Raw genomic sequence first — 17,669 nt, forward strand, 5'->3', positions numbered from 1 at the left:
CGGGGGCGGCGGCGGGGGCGGCAGGAAATCCTCCTCCGCCGCCGCCTCCTCCTCCGCCTCCTCCTCGGCAGTGCTCCCCGCCGGCGGGGGCGGCGGCGGCGGCAGGACCAGCATGCACCACCGAAACGACTCCCAGAGGCTGGGGAAAGCTGGCTGCCCGCCAGAGCCGTCGTTGCAAATGGCAAATACTAATTTCCTCTCCACCTTATCCCCTGAACACTGCAGACCTTTGGCGGGGGAATGCATGAACAAGCTCAAATGCGGCGCTGCCGAAGCAGAGATAATGAATCTCCCCGAGCGCGTGGGGACTTTTTCCGCCATCCCGGCTTTAGGGGGCATCTCATTACCTCCAGGGGTCATCGTCATGACAGCCCTTCACTCCCCCGCAGCAGCCTCAGCAGCCGTCACAGACAGTGCGTTTCAAATTGCCAACCTGGCGGACTGCCCGCAGAATCATTCCTCCTCGTCGTCGTCGTCCTCAGGGGGAGCTAGCGGAGCCAACCCGGCCAAGAAGAAGAGGAAACGGTGCGGGGTCTGCGTGCCCTGCAAGAGGCTTATCAACTGCGGCGTCTGCAGCAGTTGCAGGAACCGCAAAACGGGACACCAGATCTGCAAATTCAGAAAATGTGAAGAGCTAAAGAAAAAACCTGGCACTTCGCTAGAGGTCAGAGGAGATGATTTCTTGTTTCCCAGTCTCCCCCCCTCCCTCCTCACTCCCCTCTCTTCTCCCCTTCAGGGCTTCTTGTCTGGCTTGAAGATGCAGTACCCCTTTCCTGAAGCTTCGTTCAGGCTGTAAGATACAGTTGCAGGTGGTCGCGGGGGCACGGCCTCTCCCCCACCCTCCCCAGCTGCACTCCGCGTGGAACTGGCCTCCAGATGGGGGGTGCGCCCCTCCTTTTTATCTGCGGTGGTAAACTAATGTAATTGGTTTAAAAAATCAGAAGTTTCACATTCAGTATGCTCAGAAATGCCCCTTGGCGGTTTAATATGCCCCCTCCCTCTTAGTAGTAGTTTTAAAAGCATCTCTGCCCAAAGATTGCACACATCACATTTTATATACTTTCATTGGCTAAGAGAGGCTTATCAGTGGCCAGCTTATAACAGTGAGGACACCATTTGTGGCACACAAGCCTAGGTTTCCATTAAAACACACACACACAGAGTAATCTTTGAGGCTGAAATAACATGGATTCAGAAGGGTGTTTTACCCCCCTTCTGGAATAATTTTTCTCTTCACCATGATAAAAATGTTTCTGTTTCCCATTTTCCACATATCTGGTATTTTTTGAGAAAGCAGGAATAATATAGAAAGCTGAACACCACCTGCAATTTTTAAGGGGATGTGTCTTAGAATCAAGGGACAAAATTAGTTCATTTCTGGCAGGTGATGGTCATTTCATTGAGGAATTTTTTACATAGTCTCACAAATGGTTACTAAAATTTGGTTACCAAAGAATATTTCCTTTGAGCTCTGCATTTGACAAAGTAACCATTTTGTGGTCACAAAATTGTTGTATAAACCAAGCGCAATTTTGATTGATACCCTTCATGGTCAGTAATAGTTTCTTTTCCCTATATGTCCTGAAATCAGACAATGTACTGATTGTCACTAAAGTAATTGTTAAGTTAGGCTTTTAATTATGTCAAATACAAAGAGCGATGTGTTTGGTGGAAATTTTGTATGGTATCGTCATCAAAACAAAAAGGGGAAAAGTGTACAATCGTAGGTAAATGATTTTAATGGCACGTTTAGCAAAGATGTGTGGACAAGTAATCATATTTAGTCCCCTGATATCACTTACGGAGTAGGTGACAGGACGTCCACATACACTTGAGAATATAGGTGGTGGATTTAGCATTTGGGAATATTCTGTGGGCTGCATTATAGAGTGAGACTGGCTCTCACAAGTTATTATCAGAGGGGCACTTGCACATTCCTTTTAAAAATTGCGAGTGCTGCTTAAAGGAGTTTTCTCCATGAAGGACTGGTCTTTAAAAGGATAAAAAAAAAAAAAAAAGGAAAGCTAAAGAATTTTGTTGGAGGTTTGAACACAAATAAGATATAGTTTTTTTTAAGTTTTATTAATATACAAGGCAAATAGCATTTTGGGATTCAAAAAAACCCAGTATTATATTGATATCATTATTGATTGTGATCAATTCCATCAAAATATTACATGTATTCCTCTTTATAAGAAAACCCATCTCTTTGTCGAAAGTTTGACTTTACTCCAGAGTGGTTTATTACATTCCCTTTGGCAACTCTGCTTAAACAAAGAAAATAGTAATTATAAAAATGCAGGTCCCTGTATTTTGTTAGGTGGCAAAAAACTCATTTTTAGTTTTTGAATTCTGTTTTCTGGATTAGTTTGTTGTAACTTACTCTAGGTCTCTAAGGCCCATCGGAAATTAAAACTCAGTTCATACTAAAATTTCCTGTTAATGCCCAGTTGATAAGGACTAGATGGCTTTTATTTTTCCACTTAAACTGTATAATATCTAGAATTACAGATTTCATGTTGTTAGTAGGCCACCTCTTCAGCTAGACCCATGGCACTGCCTGCATTTAGGGTCTGTAGTGGGTGAGACCACTGAATAATTCTGATTTATTTAGTAAATAACTGCTCTGAAGGAGCTTAGTGTGGGTACCAATAGGTTTTCTGCACAAGTTTCTATGCTGATTTATCAATCTAGACAAACTTCATAAATTCCCTTTTTTCCTCCTTTTGATAGTTTTCCCACAAACTTGTGATGCTTAAATTCCTTAAACATTTTAATCATATATGATCCCACAGTATTACCTTTTCTTTTTCTTTCTTTCTTTCTCTTTCTTTCTTTCTTTCTTTTTTTTTTTTTTGTAATCCAAGTGCACAAAAGTTCTGTTGATCGTCAGAAAATGGGGTGTGGGTGAGAAGGGAAACACGTTTCTGTCTTTGTAGAGCTCTCTGAAGATGTTTTCCTAACTACATACCCCTTCCTACCAGAGAATGGGTCATGGTTCAAGGCTAAGATTGTTAGTGGAGTGTCATTTGTCAGAAAGAAAAAGTGTTTTTGGGGGAGGGGTGATTTTGTTTCATTTTTTTAATGGCTAAGATTCTTTCTAGGTTATTTTTAAAAGGCAATGGCAGCCTTAAGCCCATGTGTAACCACACAGTTATGGTTGTAGGGAAGCAGCTGGGTGCATGTCACAGTGACAGGGTTTACACGACTGAACCAAAGCTGGAGCAGTGTTTGCTGGTGGGTGAAAAGTCCCCTGCTGACCTGCTTCCCTCTCTAATTTGGTTCCCGTAAGTTATCATCATCTGTGGAGATGTTTTAGAGATTGGATAGACTCCCTAGCTGAGGATGATGATTTGGGGATTCATTATGGGTAATAGCTGTGGGCTTCAGGTTTAAGTTCAGTAGCTAGTATTTCTTGGCTTTAAATTATGGACACCAAATTAATATTTGCATCATAATCATTAGTGATATTCTTATTTCTCATTTCAAACCTCATGTGTCCTTCTTTCCTTTGACTTATTCTCATCCCAAAGGCTGGAGTCTTAATCAGATTTTCAGGCTGAGTAAACTGAAATTAAGACAGACTCCCATGGATGTGTTGGGATTCTTGGCCACATTTTTTTGAAACCCCCCCTCTGGCATTCCTTTTAAAACAGCCTTACTTATTTTCACGTTTTCCTGCTTAGTCTCATGTTGAGAGCATCTTAATGCCTTGGAAATATGTTTATAAAATCATCCCCTTGATAATATTCCATAACAATGCACATAAAACAAATTTAGTTTTTCTATGACACTGTGCACTGTATATTTGCATAGAACACTGTTCATTTAGTCAATTACTACATTAAAAAACTGTCACTAATTATTCACAGCAGTTGTTACAGATACTGTGTGCCCTTTCTGCAACAAAACTTATCTTAAAAACTTGCATCCTAAATGATCGATATTAAGTTGAGAGATTTTAATAAACATATGATTATGCATTATGGTAATAAGTTACATAATAGCACTTTGTCTCATGCAAAGGTAATCAATCCTTCAGCTTTCATATTCACAGCAGTTATATTTCTGATATGAAGATCTAACTTTTTAAAATATCCCAACCCGATATGGCTCAAGGGATAGAATCATCCCCATGGGCAACCCCAGCCTCTTAGTCCCTGAACATTGTTCAGGTGACATGATTGATCTCTGTGGGACAGCATTAGAGACCACACAGATCTGGTTTCTCTCCCATTAGCTGATTTATGGAATTACATTAGTAAGCAGCACCTCAGGAGATTTCCCTGCCCCCACCCTTGGCTCTCAGCTCTAAGTTACACGCTGCCACCACAAGCTGGAGAGGGACTTAAAAAGGATACGTTATAGTGAAGAGAAACTGGAACCTCGAGAAAAAGGACAATTTCTATCTCTTTCTTTTCTTTTCAAACTTTTCTCTCATTTAAAACATTTATCTACTGAATCTACAGGCCAACAAGTTAGGTTGAGCTACTAAGGGGTTTGGTGGAAAACACCAAATATTGCCCCAAACTTGATAACTTGATTTTTTGAAGAGTGTTGTAGGGAAGGAGGGACACATTTCTTATGTATGCTATTAAGTTCCAAGAGCCCCACCACACAAAGGGCAATCGTAAAATTCTGGACACAGCAGTGTCTGCAAGGAAGATGGTACCTGCTTCCCAAGGAAATTTATTTTTAGACCATATGTAAAATAGGTGTGTCCTTCAGACTCAGAATCTGTACAGTTAAATAACGAAACCAGTCAATACTTGAACACGTTATTTGTTTTTGAAGTTTGGTGACTTTAAAATGGAAATGTATAGGTAAACACAGATGTTTCATATCTTAAATTGAAACATCCACCTGTTTGTCGTTTTATATCACGATTTAAAAATGAGTTCTCAATTTTTAGTTTCAAAAATAAAAAACATGCCAGTATAAAAATTTAAATTTTTATTTTATTCTCAAAAATACAAATATGTAATTATTAAAGGGAAAGAGGAAAGTCAATTCAAACAAAATGATAGTGTATTAACACTAGAGTGTAATATAGAACTAATGTAGGAAAAAAGATCCTGAGTTTCATAAATGATAAGAAAAAAGTTCAGAAAAGTTTAGATTTGACTGAAGTCAAGTCCATTTGTAGTCGAGGCATCAAACTGTAATACAAGTCCGGCGAGATTTTCCTCCTATCACTCCATTTAATACAAGGTAGTCAAAGTCGTTTTTAAAAGGACCATATATTTTTAATAATTCCCAAATGAAAATAATACCGCCACCCATGCAAATATCATGTAAATTCTAGGCAATCTTTTGCATGGCAATTAGTAATAGTTAAATAAAAGTAATTAAAATCTATATGTAAGTTATCCTCTAAGCATGTTTGTTTGAAATTCAACTGTCATCAAACAAAATACAAACAAATAAGCAATCTGAAAGCCAATCAGAACAAATCAACAATAACAAGTTTTAGACTAATCAGATAAAAATATCGTACATTTTAAATAAGAATGAAAGGTGTATCTAGTGATTAGGAAAATAAAAGTTACTTGATTTTTAGACTTTTTGCTGGATTGATGACTGAAGTATTGCTGCCTATTTTGGTTAGTCTCTTGTTTCCCTGTGAACATTTAGGGGTTTTTGTATAGTCAGACTTACAGACTGGCAAATACAGAACAAATTAAGAAACTAGTCTGTAAGACTACAATTGGAAAGGAGTGGAAGAAGGGTGGGCGTTTCATCTACATCGGCTCTAGTTTGCCAGGTTGGAGACTGAAGATCTGTGGGGAGGGTGATCTTGGCAACCCTGTGGAATGTTCTTCCTGCATACACGAGTAAAACATGAAATTATTTGAGTCTGTAGAAATGTGTTTTTAAAAACTCTTGAAGTAGTTGGTGCCCAGAACTGTTTGAACTCAGTTGGTTAGATGATCCGAATACATAGTTCATTTTTACCAGAAAACAACTCACCTTTTAATTTTGCTTTGAAGACGCAGAACAAAATGTCCCACTATCCAATAAATTTCACAAGAGTGGATATGCTTCCATTTGTTTACATGTATTTTTCCTCACATTACACAAAGTGTTTAATATATTCATCGCATAAAGGTATCTAATCAAACTAATAGGTTAAATTCCACATTTGTTGAAAGGAAAGCCCACGTAAATATCTAAGTTGGATAAAGGACTACTTCTCTTTCAGGTTTCCTTTATTTTTAAATTAATCTTTAAAAAGAGAAAATGAACCCAAAACAATGGTAAAATTTTTCATTTTTATGTATGATTTTTGGTCACCGATTAGAATGTAGATGATCTTGGTAGGGGCCGTAGAACACTCTAGAAAAATACCATTTTTTACAAAATTTGTTTTTGTTGTTATTTTTTATTGTAATCAGTGGAAATTTTGAAGATTCTGCATATGCATTAATTTTGTTCCCTGTGTTGCTGTGTTTCTGCTGATTCGTAACATAGTTTTTCATCTGGCATTATGCTAGTATCCTTAAAAGTTTCAAAATATTTGGGGGAGGGACACAGGGCTGGCTTCTCCTTCAGTCCTATCTTGTTCCATCACATACAAACACCTGTCCTGATATTGAATTATTCTGCACGGTAATGGAAAAGCCTCCCTCCATTCAGCATCATATGTTTTCTGTTGTTTATTGAGTTATGTTGCACCATACTTCAGATGCGACAGCCATTTAATAATGTTGAAGACTTAGCTCTGCAGGGGCTAAAAGGATCCCAGCAGGCTTGTTAACTTCTACTCTAAAACATTATGAGAAATATTTTTTTCCTCTGTGAAACTTCGGGGCTTTCTCTTAATTTATTTTAACGGCATAAGAATCCAAAGCCAGGTATGAGAGCCAGCCTGTTAAATTTGTTCTGTTCTTCTTTTTCTTAATATTTAATGCATTTATTTCTCATTACGTTTCTTACTCTAAAGCAAATGGCAGAGCAAAAATGAGTTTTTTCAAAGAAGTAATACTAAAGATGTATTTCTTTGGCTGATATATAAAACCAAATATAAATTATAGCAGGAAAGTATACTACTAGTTTCTTGGCTTTTCATTTCTTTTAGAATTAAAAATTATATTTGGGCCATATGGCCACATTTCGATGATGGGTGATGGGAGGAGCTAATAGTATCAGGTGACTTAAACAGTTGAAATTAGGTACATCAGCATAACTTCTCTGAACTTTGTTTCCTCACCTATGGAGTGGGGATCATAGTATCTATTAGCTTACAACTTTTTGATATTGTATGTAGGTTGGTGTACTTTGTATAATGAAAGATGCTATGCAATTTCTCATTCCTATGTTAAAGTCCTCAGTGAAAAGTAGAGAATAAGACAACGATGTTTACAGTTAATCCAGTCCACTAACAGGTTACTTAGAGTTTTCAGAAATTAAAGCACAGGCAGACTGCGTTGTAGTTTGTGTTTTCTGAATTTTTGCTTTAATCATCCAGTTCACCAAATATCTGGCTTGATTTCACTTGGAAAGAGACAAAGCTGATAAACACGTCTTCCTCGTTGTTCTACTTGCACTGTCAAATGCCCAGGAAAAGGGCACAAAGTACCCAGTCGAGTCCGTCAGTGTGGTGAGCCAGGTCAAATAAATTAGTGGACTTCCTCCTTCCTCGCCAAAGATACACCGCTGCCATTAATTTCTGTGACTTTTAAGAGAGAGAGAGATTGACTTTAACACAACACCTTCCTTTGGCTACTATTTTCTTAATTTGGACAGACGTGGTGAGTTATTCTAAATGTGAATTAGTTTAAGAAAATCATTGTAAGAAAGCAATGGTTAAATGCTTATGAATCCTAGTTGGAGAACATATTTAATAAATATTAGAAAATTTTAGAGTTACTTTTGTTTTGGAAGATAGGTATGTGGGGGAATAAAACAGGTAGACACACATTTTGAGATAAAAAGTAAAGTAACTATGCAGAGCTTTCTTTTTTTTAATAAGGAGGGGGTATTTATGAAATGAAGAAAGGTAGTGAGCAATAATAGAAAAGGCTGATGGTTTTTTGGGAGAAAACAGTGATAAGCCCTAAAAGATTTGGAATACTAATCCAGAGAGCATTAAAAACCAAGGAGAAAGGAATATTCAAGTCAGGATGCAATGCAGTATCTAGAAGGAACTTTGTCAAGACAGGATATGGCTGTCTGCTTTCCTTCAGCAGTTATAGAAGTTTTGCAGAGAGTGGAAACTATAAAAAGAGGGAAGATAATATTTTTATGACTTCACTCAATATATTTGGGTTGGGAGTCAGAGTGAAAACTCAAGTTCAGGGGAGTGGCAGCTGAATCAGAGACAGGGAACACAGATTGTGTTATAGCTGATGTTATTATTTTTACTTGTCTTTGAAACATTTGGTAGAATAATTCCGAAGCATAACTAAAAGAGAATGCTTCCAAGATGGGTGGAAGACGGGATCCCATTTGGATCTCCTCTGCATCTAAATTCATCACTTTAGAGGACATTCTTGAGAACGTGAACAAGTGTCAAACTGGGGGAAAACTCTGCTGCAAGTGCTGTTTCTTGTCCAATGACTTAAAAAAAAAAAAACACCTGGGTGATTGATAGAATCAAAAGGATAGAGATCTAGGAGGATGAGAGGGGAAAGGGCCATATGTTTATAGATCACGAAGACTCGTGGGCATTTCTGTGTATTTCAGCGATTCTGGCAAATTCCAGGGAAGATATATTTTCTCCAAAACCTTACAGAGTGAGAAGAGATGAAATACATTTTTAAAGAAAGATAGACTATATAAATTTGTGTGGAAATGATGATTACGAGTGTTGGTGAATCAGTGGCAGGAATGTAACTGTGCTGGGGAAAGACTTGTCTATGGGAAGTGTTCTTGTGTGTAGGTTACATGAGACCAGTGATGGTTTTAATGGAGTCAAGAATAAGGAAAGAGCTAAAATTCTCGGTTGTATGTAGATGGATGAGAAGTAAGAAGATGTGGAATCTTCTAGTAAACATTAAATACTTTGTGTGCTCTAATTTTCATCCATGAAAAACAAAATAGAGAACACTGGCCTTTTCTGTCCCAAAGGAAATACAGATTGGATCTTTTATGTAAGGCTGCTATCTAGAGTTAAATTCATTATGAAGTGGAATGGTGTTTGGATTTTCCTCATGTGATTCTCTTCACATGAATATGTTATTTGTGTGGCGTGGAGCTGTGTTTTTCAAACTGCAGGTGACAGAACATTAGTGGTCCATGTGTTGGCTTACCATGAGGATTTTCAGAGAGCAGAACAGAACAGAGTGGAACATAAAATACATGAGTGCAGCACATACAGTAAGAGTGCATATTGTTAAACTTCTGTTTCAGTTTGTATGTATACATAAACGTATGTGTATGCATGTACTAAGCTGCTATGTAAAATGTATTTCTAAGTGTTGGTTGCAGTCAAAAAAGTTTGAAAAACACTAGTTTAGTGACAGCGACAACACTATTGAACGAGTCTGTAGTGAGGAAAGAAATTATATTTGTAAATGGAACAATGTTAACAAGATAAAGAGTAAAATTTAAATGTATTTCTATAAATAGTGTGTCTTTACTTCTAGGCAGGTCTGTAGCTATGCTGTGTATTCGTGAATACATGGTATATTACTAAGCACGGAGTCAACGTTTGATCAATTCAATTCAATTTGACAAATCTTTAGGTAAGAACTGTTATTTTCTAAGATTTGTGGTAAGTGCTGTGGATATATACATACATATATGTTTACATACACACACACACACACACACACACACACACACACGTTTAGGAAACTTAAACTTTTCTTTAACTCTGCCTTTTGCAATACCCATCTAACTCCCTAGCTCTACATCTTGGTCCTTCATCCAAGATATTAGTTACCCACTTACATTCTTAACTTTCAGTCCAAGAAATGGACACATGTAAATGACATAATTGAATTAAAATGACATAATTGCTCTGGAAACAGTCTCATACCTATTTAAAAGCCTTGGGATTCCTTGATGCATCCTTGGCTTCGTTCTTCCCTAGACCTAGATAGAAAAATACAGGCTGCTATTGGTGATCTCTACCTGGATTCCTCATGTGATTATGTGGTGTACTATTAAGTTTTCTATTAGTAGAATTTTTCAAGGAATAAGAAAAAAAATACTTGCCTTGAACATTCAACATACTGAGAATCTACGTGACTTGTTATTTCAAGTATATTTTACAGAGTAGTGGAAATCCTTGTTTGACCTGAATAAGACAGGAGAAAAGAAGGAAGGGAGGGAGGAAGGGGAGGCAGAGTGTAGTGTCACAGAGCCAAGAGAAACCAGAAAGGAGCATATTGGTAGAGAGGATTGTCACGTGCAAGGTCATCTTGAGCCTGGTTTAAATAAGAAATTGGTAGAAACAAAGTCTCAAAATTTTTGGCAAGATGCCATGAGCCCGGGCTCGGACCCACTAGAACCCTTCAACATTGTTTCTTTTCATTTACCGTAGTGGAAAAAGTAGTTTCATGGAAACTAGTTTTCACCCCCCACTCCCTTCTCATTTCTCTTTAAGACTAATTCACTCCGGTCTGCCATTAGAAACATCAAAAGCCAAGGTTGCGAAAACTAATGGTCCAAGTTTGCGATGGTGTTTAGGGAGATGGAGGCTATCCTGTAAACAACTAATTGTTCCAAATTATCTGTAATTTCTAAGTGGTTATATAGAGAATCTCCTGAAAAATACAGAATGCACATACAGAAAAGACTCCAGAAAAATGGAAGCAAGACTAGTAATCACTACATCTTATAAATTCTATGCTTGAAACAAAAGTTAGACTTATGAATTGACTCTGCTGGTTAGTTAACTTTGGGAAGGTGGCTGTTTGCACAAAGACGGGGCACGAGATACTCATAGGAAAAGAAGTGGTATATGGAAATTCTCTGAGGAGAAATTTGAATCCAAATATTTGAGAACTTGCTCTAGCCCAAGATATACTGATGCCATGGTAGTGCAGAACGCGAAAGAGTGCGTATCCTCTTCATGAGGGAAATGAGCCAAAATATATTTCTAAAGAGCTAGGTAACATGTAATAATTTGATAAAGTTAAATTAAAATAAGTGTTGATTGTATACCTTTTAATTTTATTATTTAAAAAGAAAAAAAAATGAGAGACCAAAAACGATTGTGAATTTGAGCATTTGGTGTGATGGCAATTACAATTCAATTACAAATATTTTTAAAAAAATTTTTTAAAGAAATAGTGCAAAAGCTGTTATTGTCAGAAGTATAGTTTTAACCAAGTACGTCATTTTGATGATAACATCTTAATGACTGAAATGTTTGGAATTTACTCTAAACTCCTTTAAGTAATTCATAGACATAAAACATGCTGGGTCTATGGAAATGGTTGGAATTTTGTCACAGAGGATTCTAAACCACATGAAGTCCAGTGACTACATCCAAGATGCTAAGGAACTTAGCCTAAGAGAAAAATGTTTATTAAAGTTATTTTCACTTTTTACATGGTATTAAAAAGTGAATATTTCTCAAATTCTCAGATCTATAATAATTCAAAGAGAAGCACTGTAATTTGAATTTCTTATAGAGGTTTGGTATAACTATTGTATTTCATTTGAATCCATGTTAGAGACTGTCCAAATCATAGCTTTGATAATTTTAAAATGTCACCTCTTAATATGTTTTTGTGACTTCCCATTTCCTCACATTTTACAAGATTATTTCTTCTTCTCTTCAGTAAGAGAACAAGACAGTTTACTCTCTGCTTTAAAAGTAACCAAAATTTTCAAAATTGTCCAACGACTTTATCACAAAAAGAATGCTGGTGGTTTTTCAATAGCTGATTAGCAATGATCTCACCTAAAGGCACTGTTGCATTAAACAGGATTAGTGGAGGGACTTTGAAGCGAGAGAGAATTATCTAACTTTTGTCTCTGCCAGATAGATAGATAGGTGATAGGTAGGTAAGTAGATTAAGTTTTGTTATCATATAACCATATATATCTGTGTATATATTAATAAAGTAAATATAAGCATATGGAACATATAAATAGAATTGACTGTTCTAATCATTCTTGGCAGTATTGATATAATTAATTTCTGCTTTTTAATCTCAATTTTACTTTTACCTTCCTTTCACACTCCCTCTAAGAACCTTTAACAGGGTTAAAAATACTGCATAAAGTAATTCTTCAAAAAACTTCTTTTTAATTGGTGGATCATTGAACAGTTTTTCTCTTTCTGCTTATCTTGGTATCATCCTATTACAGTTTATATGTCCAAGAACATTTTAATCACTAAACAGCTCATTTATAATACAATAAGTTTGCTTATTTGTTAGAATGATGTGATTTGAAGTGTTCTGACCAAAATTAGTTGAAATATAACCCTACATTCATCACGAGACTTGCCTAAATAAAGTAGTTGGGTTAGACACTAGAGCAAAAGTGGGCACTTTTTTGGTCACTTTTGGGTGCGTGTAAATCACGGTGGTAAGCTATTACTTTCCTTCCCACCAACCCATCCCACCCTTTAGACACACATTCTCCTTTAGATAGTTGTTTCCTAACTGGCTTTACTAGCACATTGACTTAATTTAGCATCTATACAATGTAATGTATAAACTCATCTTCCCATCTACAAAAGTTAGCTAGGTTGATCTTCTCCAGTCATGCTCTCGTTGTCTAAAGTCATGCCATCGCAGTGGTGATGGTGAGGGTGGTGGTGTTTGTGCAGGAAGTGGAGAAGAGGACGGGCTGTCAATATTTGCAAAGCCTGGAAGAGTAGCAGGAGCAATAGCCCCCAGAGGATGGGTATTGACGAAAAAGCCATTGTCAGTTCTCCACCATTAATCAGAGAAATCCTGGCCATGCATATCAATTCAAAAACCAAAAAAGTAGAGTTCTCCTTATCATCATACTTAAGGCCTCCAAAAACTTGGGTCGTAAAAGTTATGAAGTTACCTATTTGGTGTTTTCTCTCTTTTAGAGAGGGGTCTAATATTCCAGTTAGTGGTAATTTTGATAGATATTTTTAGTTTACTTTTGGATAATGACAGAATAAAATGTGAGTATACAGATACTGATACAGTTATAGGATAAATGAATCAGAATTATGAGAAGAATTAATTTGATACATATCACATATGTGATGTATGTGCAATATATATATCACATATGTGATATCTATTACGCGTATGATATATATTACATAATATATATGACATATATATTACAATAGGACAGAAAAAGTAAGGTGTAATCTAAAATGTAGAAACTATATTAATCTATATAGTTTTAATCGAGGATTATTAAAATATAAAATTTTTGATTATAATAACAGTAAATTATTAGACTGTGGGATTATCATAGATCATAAATTAATTGTTCTCTCAGATTTACTGACCTATACTATACCTGTGCTTGCTAATAATTCTAGTAAAGTTAGTGGATTACTGATCTATGATTTCTAAAATATATTACTAATTAGAAATATATATAAGAAATACAGAAAAATATGTCTGCTAAAAACATTTTGGGGTGTCTCTAACATTTCCTAGGTATCATTTTAGATTGTAATTATTAATTATCCAAAGATTTGTATTAATGTGCATGTGTGTGTATTCACATTCACAATATTCTGTAATAATACAGTTTTCCATTTTTCCAAGTAGGCTTTGAAATTTTGTCAGTAAAAAAATTGAGAACCTATATAACTTGATATTTTAGCATTCTTTGTGAGAAATCAGGGAAAAAAGTAGTTTTTTTCACCATCAGGAATCTTTTGTTCATGCAAAATACTCCAAAGTTTTAAAGTTTCATTTGAAGCCAAAACAAAATATAATCAAATATCTAAAGGCAAACAATGGTACCAATATTATCTTTTGTCATGCTCATGTAGTTTCTATTGAGAAATTTCAGTGATTCATTAAGGTTTTCAAGTTCTAGTGTGAAGAGGTCAATCAAATGCTGTGAGGTGCTCCAATTTCAAGGTCTTAGATGGTTGGAGCCTAAGAAACTTATAGGGGACTCCTCCCAGGAACACACTATTTCAGAAGAGCTTAAAAGAGGCTCTGTTGGCCAACAACTGTTTGATTTTGCTTTGCTTTTGATTGGAGAAAGCGTACTTCACTTCATTATGTAAGAATCGGAAAATGGTTGGATGACTTCCGTTTCTTTAATAATAAATGGGAAAACAGGAAATTATTTTTGATTACCTTAAGGATAATGGTAGCCCAAAGCTTGGAAATCATTGTATTAGAAGCATCTTGTTCCACAATGGAATTCTGAAGGCCTAGGGAAATCACCGAGATTTTTGGATTAGAAAGTACATGAAGAATATTGAAAAGTTTATATTTAAGTTTAGTTAGAGAATTTTCTAATGTCATAATTATTATCTCAATTTACATAGCTTTATGCATTCTGAAGATTTCAGCACCGAGTTGTCTTTAATTTGTCCTTTGAAAGTTCATGTCTGGCTTTATTAAATGAGTTTTGTTTAGTGCCATTTGCAGTGCCACGCTTTCCATATTGTATCTAAATATGAATAGCCAATCCCACCTATCTCCGTCTGGAGGGAAGTGTAGCTGTCCCATTTGCGGTTTTCCGGAGGTGAATTTTTATTAGACTTGCCATAGTTTACACAAGGGTATGTAGACCCATCTTCAGCCTGAAGATACAACAGTTCATGTGACTGCTCAGCAGACACCAAAAAAAGAAAGATACTCAAATCCTTTAGGTGGCAGCTTTGGGGATTTTTATTTATTTTACGTCGTTTATTTTTTCATCGCCGGTTTAACAAAAATTAAACTTAACTATACCTCTGCCAGAGACATAGTGATGACTTGTGTATTCTTTTTTTTAAGTATGTGGAAACTGTACTTGGGCTTGGATTATATCATTCTTACACATCTACAAAATTCCTATGTATCTTATACAAGGAAATGTCATTGCTTTTTAAAGTTATTCAGGAGGGAAACGGAAGTCATGCCTTTAAGCTCATTAGTTTAAGGTCTTACAGATGTGGCTCTGGCTTTCGTAGGGATGAACGCTCTGGAACACCATGCTTTCCAGCAGTGCGCGAGGGAGAACGGAGGGCTGCGGGCCTCTCCACAGGCCCCCTGGGAGCTGGCTGCTGTATGTCAGCGGCAGCACCTGCGAGCAGTGAAGGCTGCCTTAATGCTGATCAACTCCATTCTCTTCTTTACCTCCCCGCCCCCTTCTCTTCCTGGGGAATCTGGCTTTCCTGTCACTCAGGATAACGGTTTCCTGCAAGCATCACCGAGATCCAGAAAGTCACTGTAATCTCATCAAGAGTGTGGTTCCCCAGCTGGGACTGCTGACTTTATGTAACCCGGGGGTAGCCGGTCAGGGTGCGTAATCCTCCGCGGTGCTGCGCCGAGCCCCCACGCCATCTGAAATAGAAGTCCTCTAACAAAGATGACCTCATTAATTGAGAGAATGAGAAGACAGGTGCCCAAATTAGTACAGACTTAGTAAAAACCCTATAGCCAGTAGTTGATGAATGAAAGCAAGCAATGTTGCTTTCCCCATCTTGACCGAGAAGAACTCAGTCCAGGCGTCAAGTAACTTTCCACTGAGCCCAGTGAAAATTGGGCAGGAGTTTGGCCATACATCTTCCGCTTTGTGTGGCCTATGGGAGGGACACTAAGGAGTTTTGTTACTTTTTTCACCCTGAAAACAATTTTAGAGAATCCTCATTTCAAGCTTCTGCTGAATGCCTTGATAATTTGTTCTAATTAATGCACTAGTGGTTTTCCTGTTTTCTCACTCATTTAAGGTGATTTCCCAACAAGTCGTTTTTAGGCTTCATGACCTCAAAAATCTTAATATAAGGGAGAAATATTTTTTAAAAGATGTTTCTCTGCTTATCTTCACCCTTCCCCTGCAGCAGTGGACTGTCTGTATCTTTCTAGATGGAAATACGTACAGGCCTCAAGGAATGCAGACTAATATGCACACATCATGGTGCTATATTTTGTGACAGGTTGTATTAGTAAAGAAAACCAGATCTCTGGTTTTCTCATATTTGCATTATCTAATTAATTTTTGGTGCCAACAAGCATTGAGAAGCAATTATCTTTCTCCTCACAACGACCTTTGATCTCAGGTGGCGTTTTATGAAGCTTGCTTTTTCTAAATATTGCAAATAAAATTGAGTGATGGAAAGGGGCACAGGAAGAGCAAAGAATTGGAAAAGAGATTTCAAAATGTATCCAAGACATAAGGAGTTCACCTCATTTAAAAAATGTACTCCATACATTTTTCTGTTTATCTTCATAAACATATATGTTTATCAAGATACAAGATTATCTAAGTATATACTTACAGTCTTGTTTCCAGTTGGCATCTGATAGTAAATTGGCATCTCTATGTCATATTCTATACATGTAAATGTGAATATATATGAATATATATGCACATGTTTATTTTTCATATGTGAATCTGTAATTGCATGGATATGTTTGGATCTAAGTTATCTTGTTAAAAATGACTACATTTATATAAGTATGCATACTTATATAAAATTTATTCTTAGTTGGCATCAGGCAGCAAGCTTAGCATCTGGTATAAACGTCTAAGTTTTCATTTACTGCTTGTGTGTGTGTGCGTGTGTATAAAGTATGAATATTAGAATGAATATGTTGTTTCTTATTACTTCATATACTTCCTTTAATAAGGACTAAATACATGTAATGAGCATATACGATTACATTTATCCTTCAAAAGTTAATTTTGGAAAGTGGTAAAGACATTTTTCTCATCAACCACATCAAATGATGGGATTTGGGTATGCGTGGTGAGCTGGAGAGAAGAAAACAGTATACCATGAGGAGTAAGGAGTAAAATATTAATAAGCACTATTTATACGGGAATATTGGACTTTCTTGTTTGCATTTTTAGAGAATATGTCACAAGTTAAGTGTTTTTGTATATACGTTATATAAACTTGCATTAGAATCGTTAGTTTCGGGTGCCTGTCTGCCTCAGTTGGGAGAGCGTAAGACTCTTGATCTCAGGGTCATGAGTTTAAGCCTCACATCAGGAATAGAGTTTACTTTAAAAAAAAAAATCATTATTATTTTTTTTTTTTAAGATTTTATTTATTTGGCAGAGACAGCCAGCGAGAGAGGGAACACAAGCAGGGGGAGTGGGAGAGGAAGAAGCAGGCTCATAGCGGAGGAGCCTGACGTGGGGCTCGATCCCAGAACGCCGGGATCATGCCCTGAGCTGAAGGCAGCCGCTTAACAACTGAGCCACCCAGGCGCCCCCATTTGTTTGTTCTTACACATTCTTTTGTGAAATTTGTTGTGTTGACTGAGGAGAAGTTTTTAAAATTCTTTTTAGTGCAAATGGTGAAAAGTGGCTTTGGTTTCCAAAATGGTTATTTTTTCATTTAAATTTCAGTGGATATCTTAATCAACTAATGTAGTACATTTTTATTTTTAGATGACATTGTTCCAGTAGAACTTTGTCAACCACATAAGTCAAATGTGAGAAAGTAAATAAATGCTAGCCTCAATTCTTAAAGAGTACTTAGAGTAAAATTTTTCATGTATTTTCTGAAATATGAAATTCAAGTGCTATTAACACTGTGTCTTAAGATGTGTTTACAGGAGGTGCGTGTGTGTGTGTTTGTGTGTCTGTGTTCT

The 17,669-nt window shown here is 36.7% G+C and overlaps 1 protein-coding gene across 6 annotated transcripts in view; it reads left to right on the forward strand.

The window, feature by feature from the left end:
• Window positions 1–76: 76 nt before the first annotated feature.
• CXXC4 (CXXC finger protein 4) overlaps window positions 77–17,669 on the forward strand; it is a 28,219-nt gene continuing 10,626 nt past the window's right edge. For 3 of the 6 annotated variants that reach the window (XR_004628760.1, XM_034671423.1, XM_019807774.2), the window contains exon 1: window positions 77–664. Coding sequence is in view for 4 of the 6 variants with exons in the window: in XM_034671423.1 (XP_034527314.1) it covers window positions 113–664 (552 nt within the window). In the remaining 2 variants the exon portion in view is untranslated. Of the gene's footprint in view, window positions 11,216–15,037; window positions 17,137–17,669 lie in introns of those variants that run through there. The other 3 variants (XR_004628758.1, XM_034671424.1, XM_034671422.1) reach the window with 3 other exon arrangements.

The sequence above is a fragment of the Ailuropoda melanoleuca genome, chromosome 11 (genome assembly GCF_002007445.2).
Source record: "Ailuropoda melanoleuca isolate Jingjing chromosome 11, ASM200744v2, whole genome shotgun sequence".
Classification (NCBI taxonomy): Eukaryota; Metazoa; Chordata; class Mammalia; order Carnivora; family Ursidae; genus Ailuropoda; species Ailuropoda melanoleuca.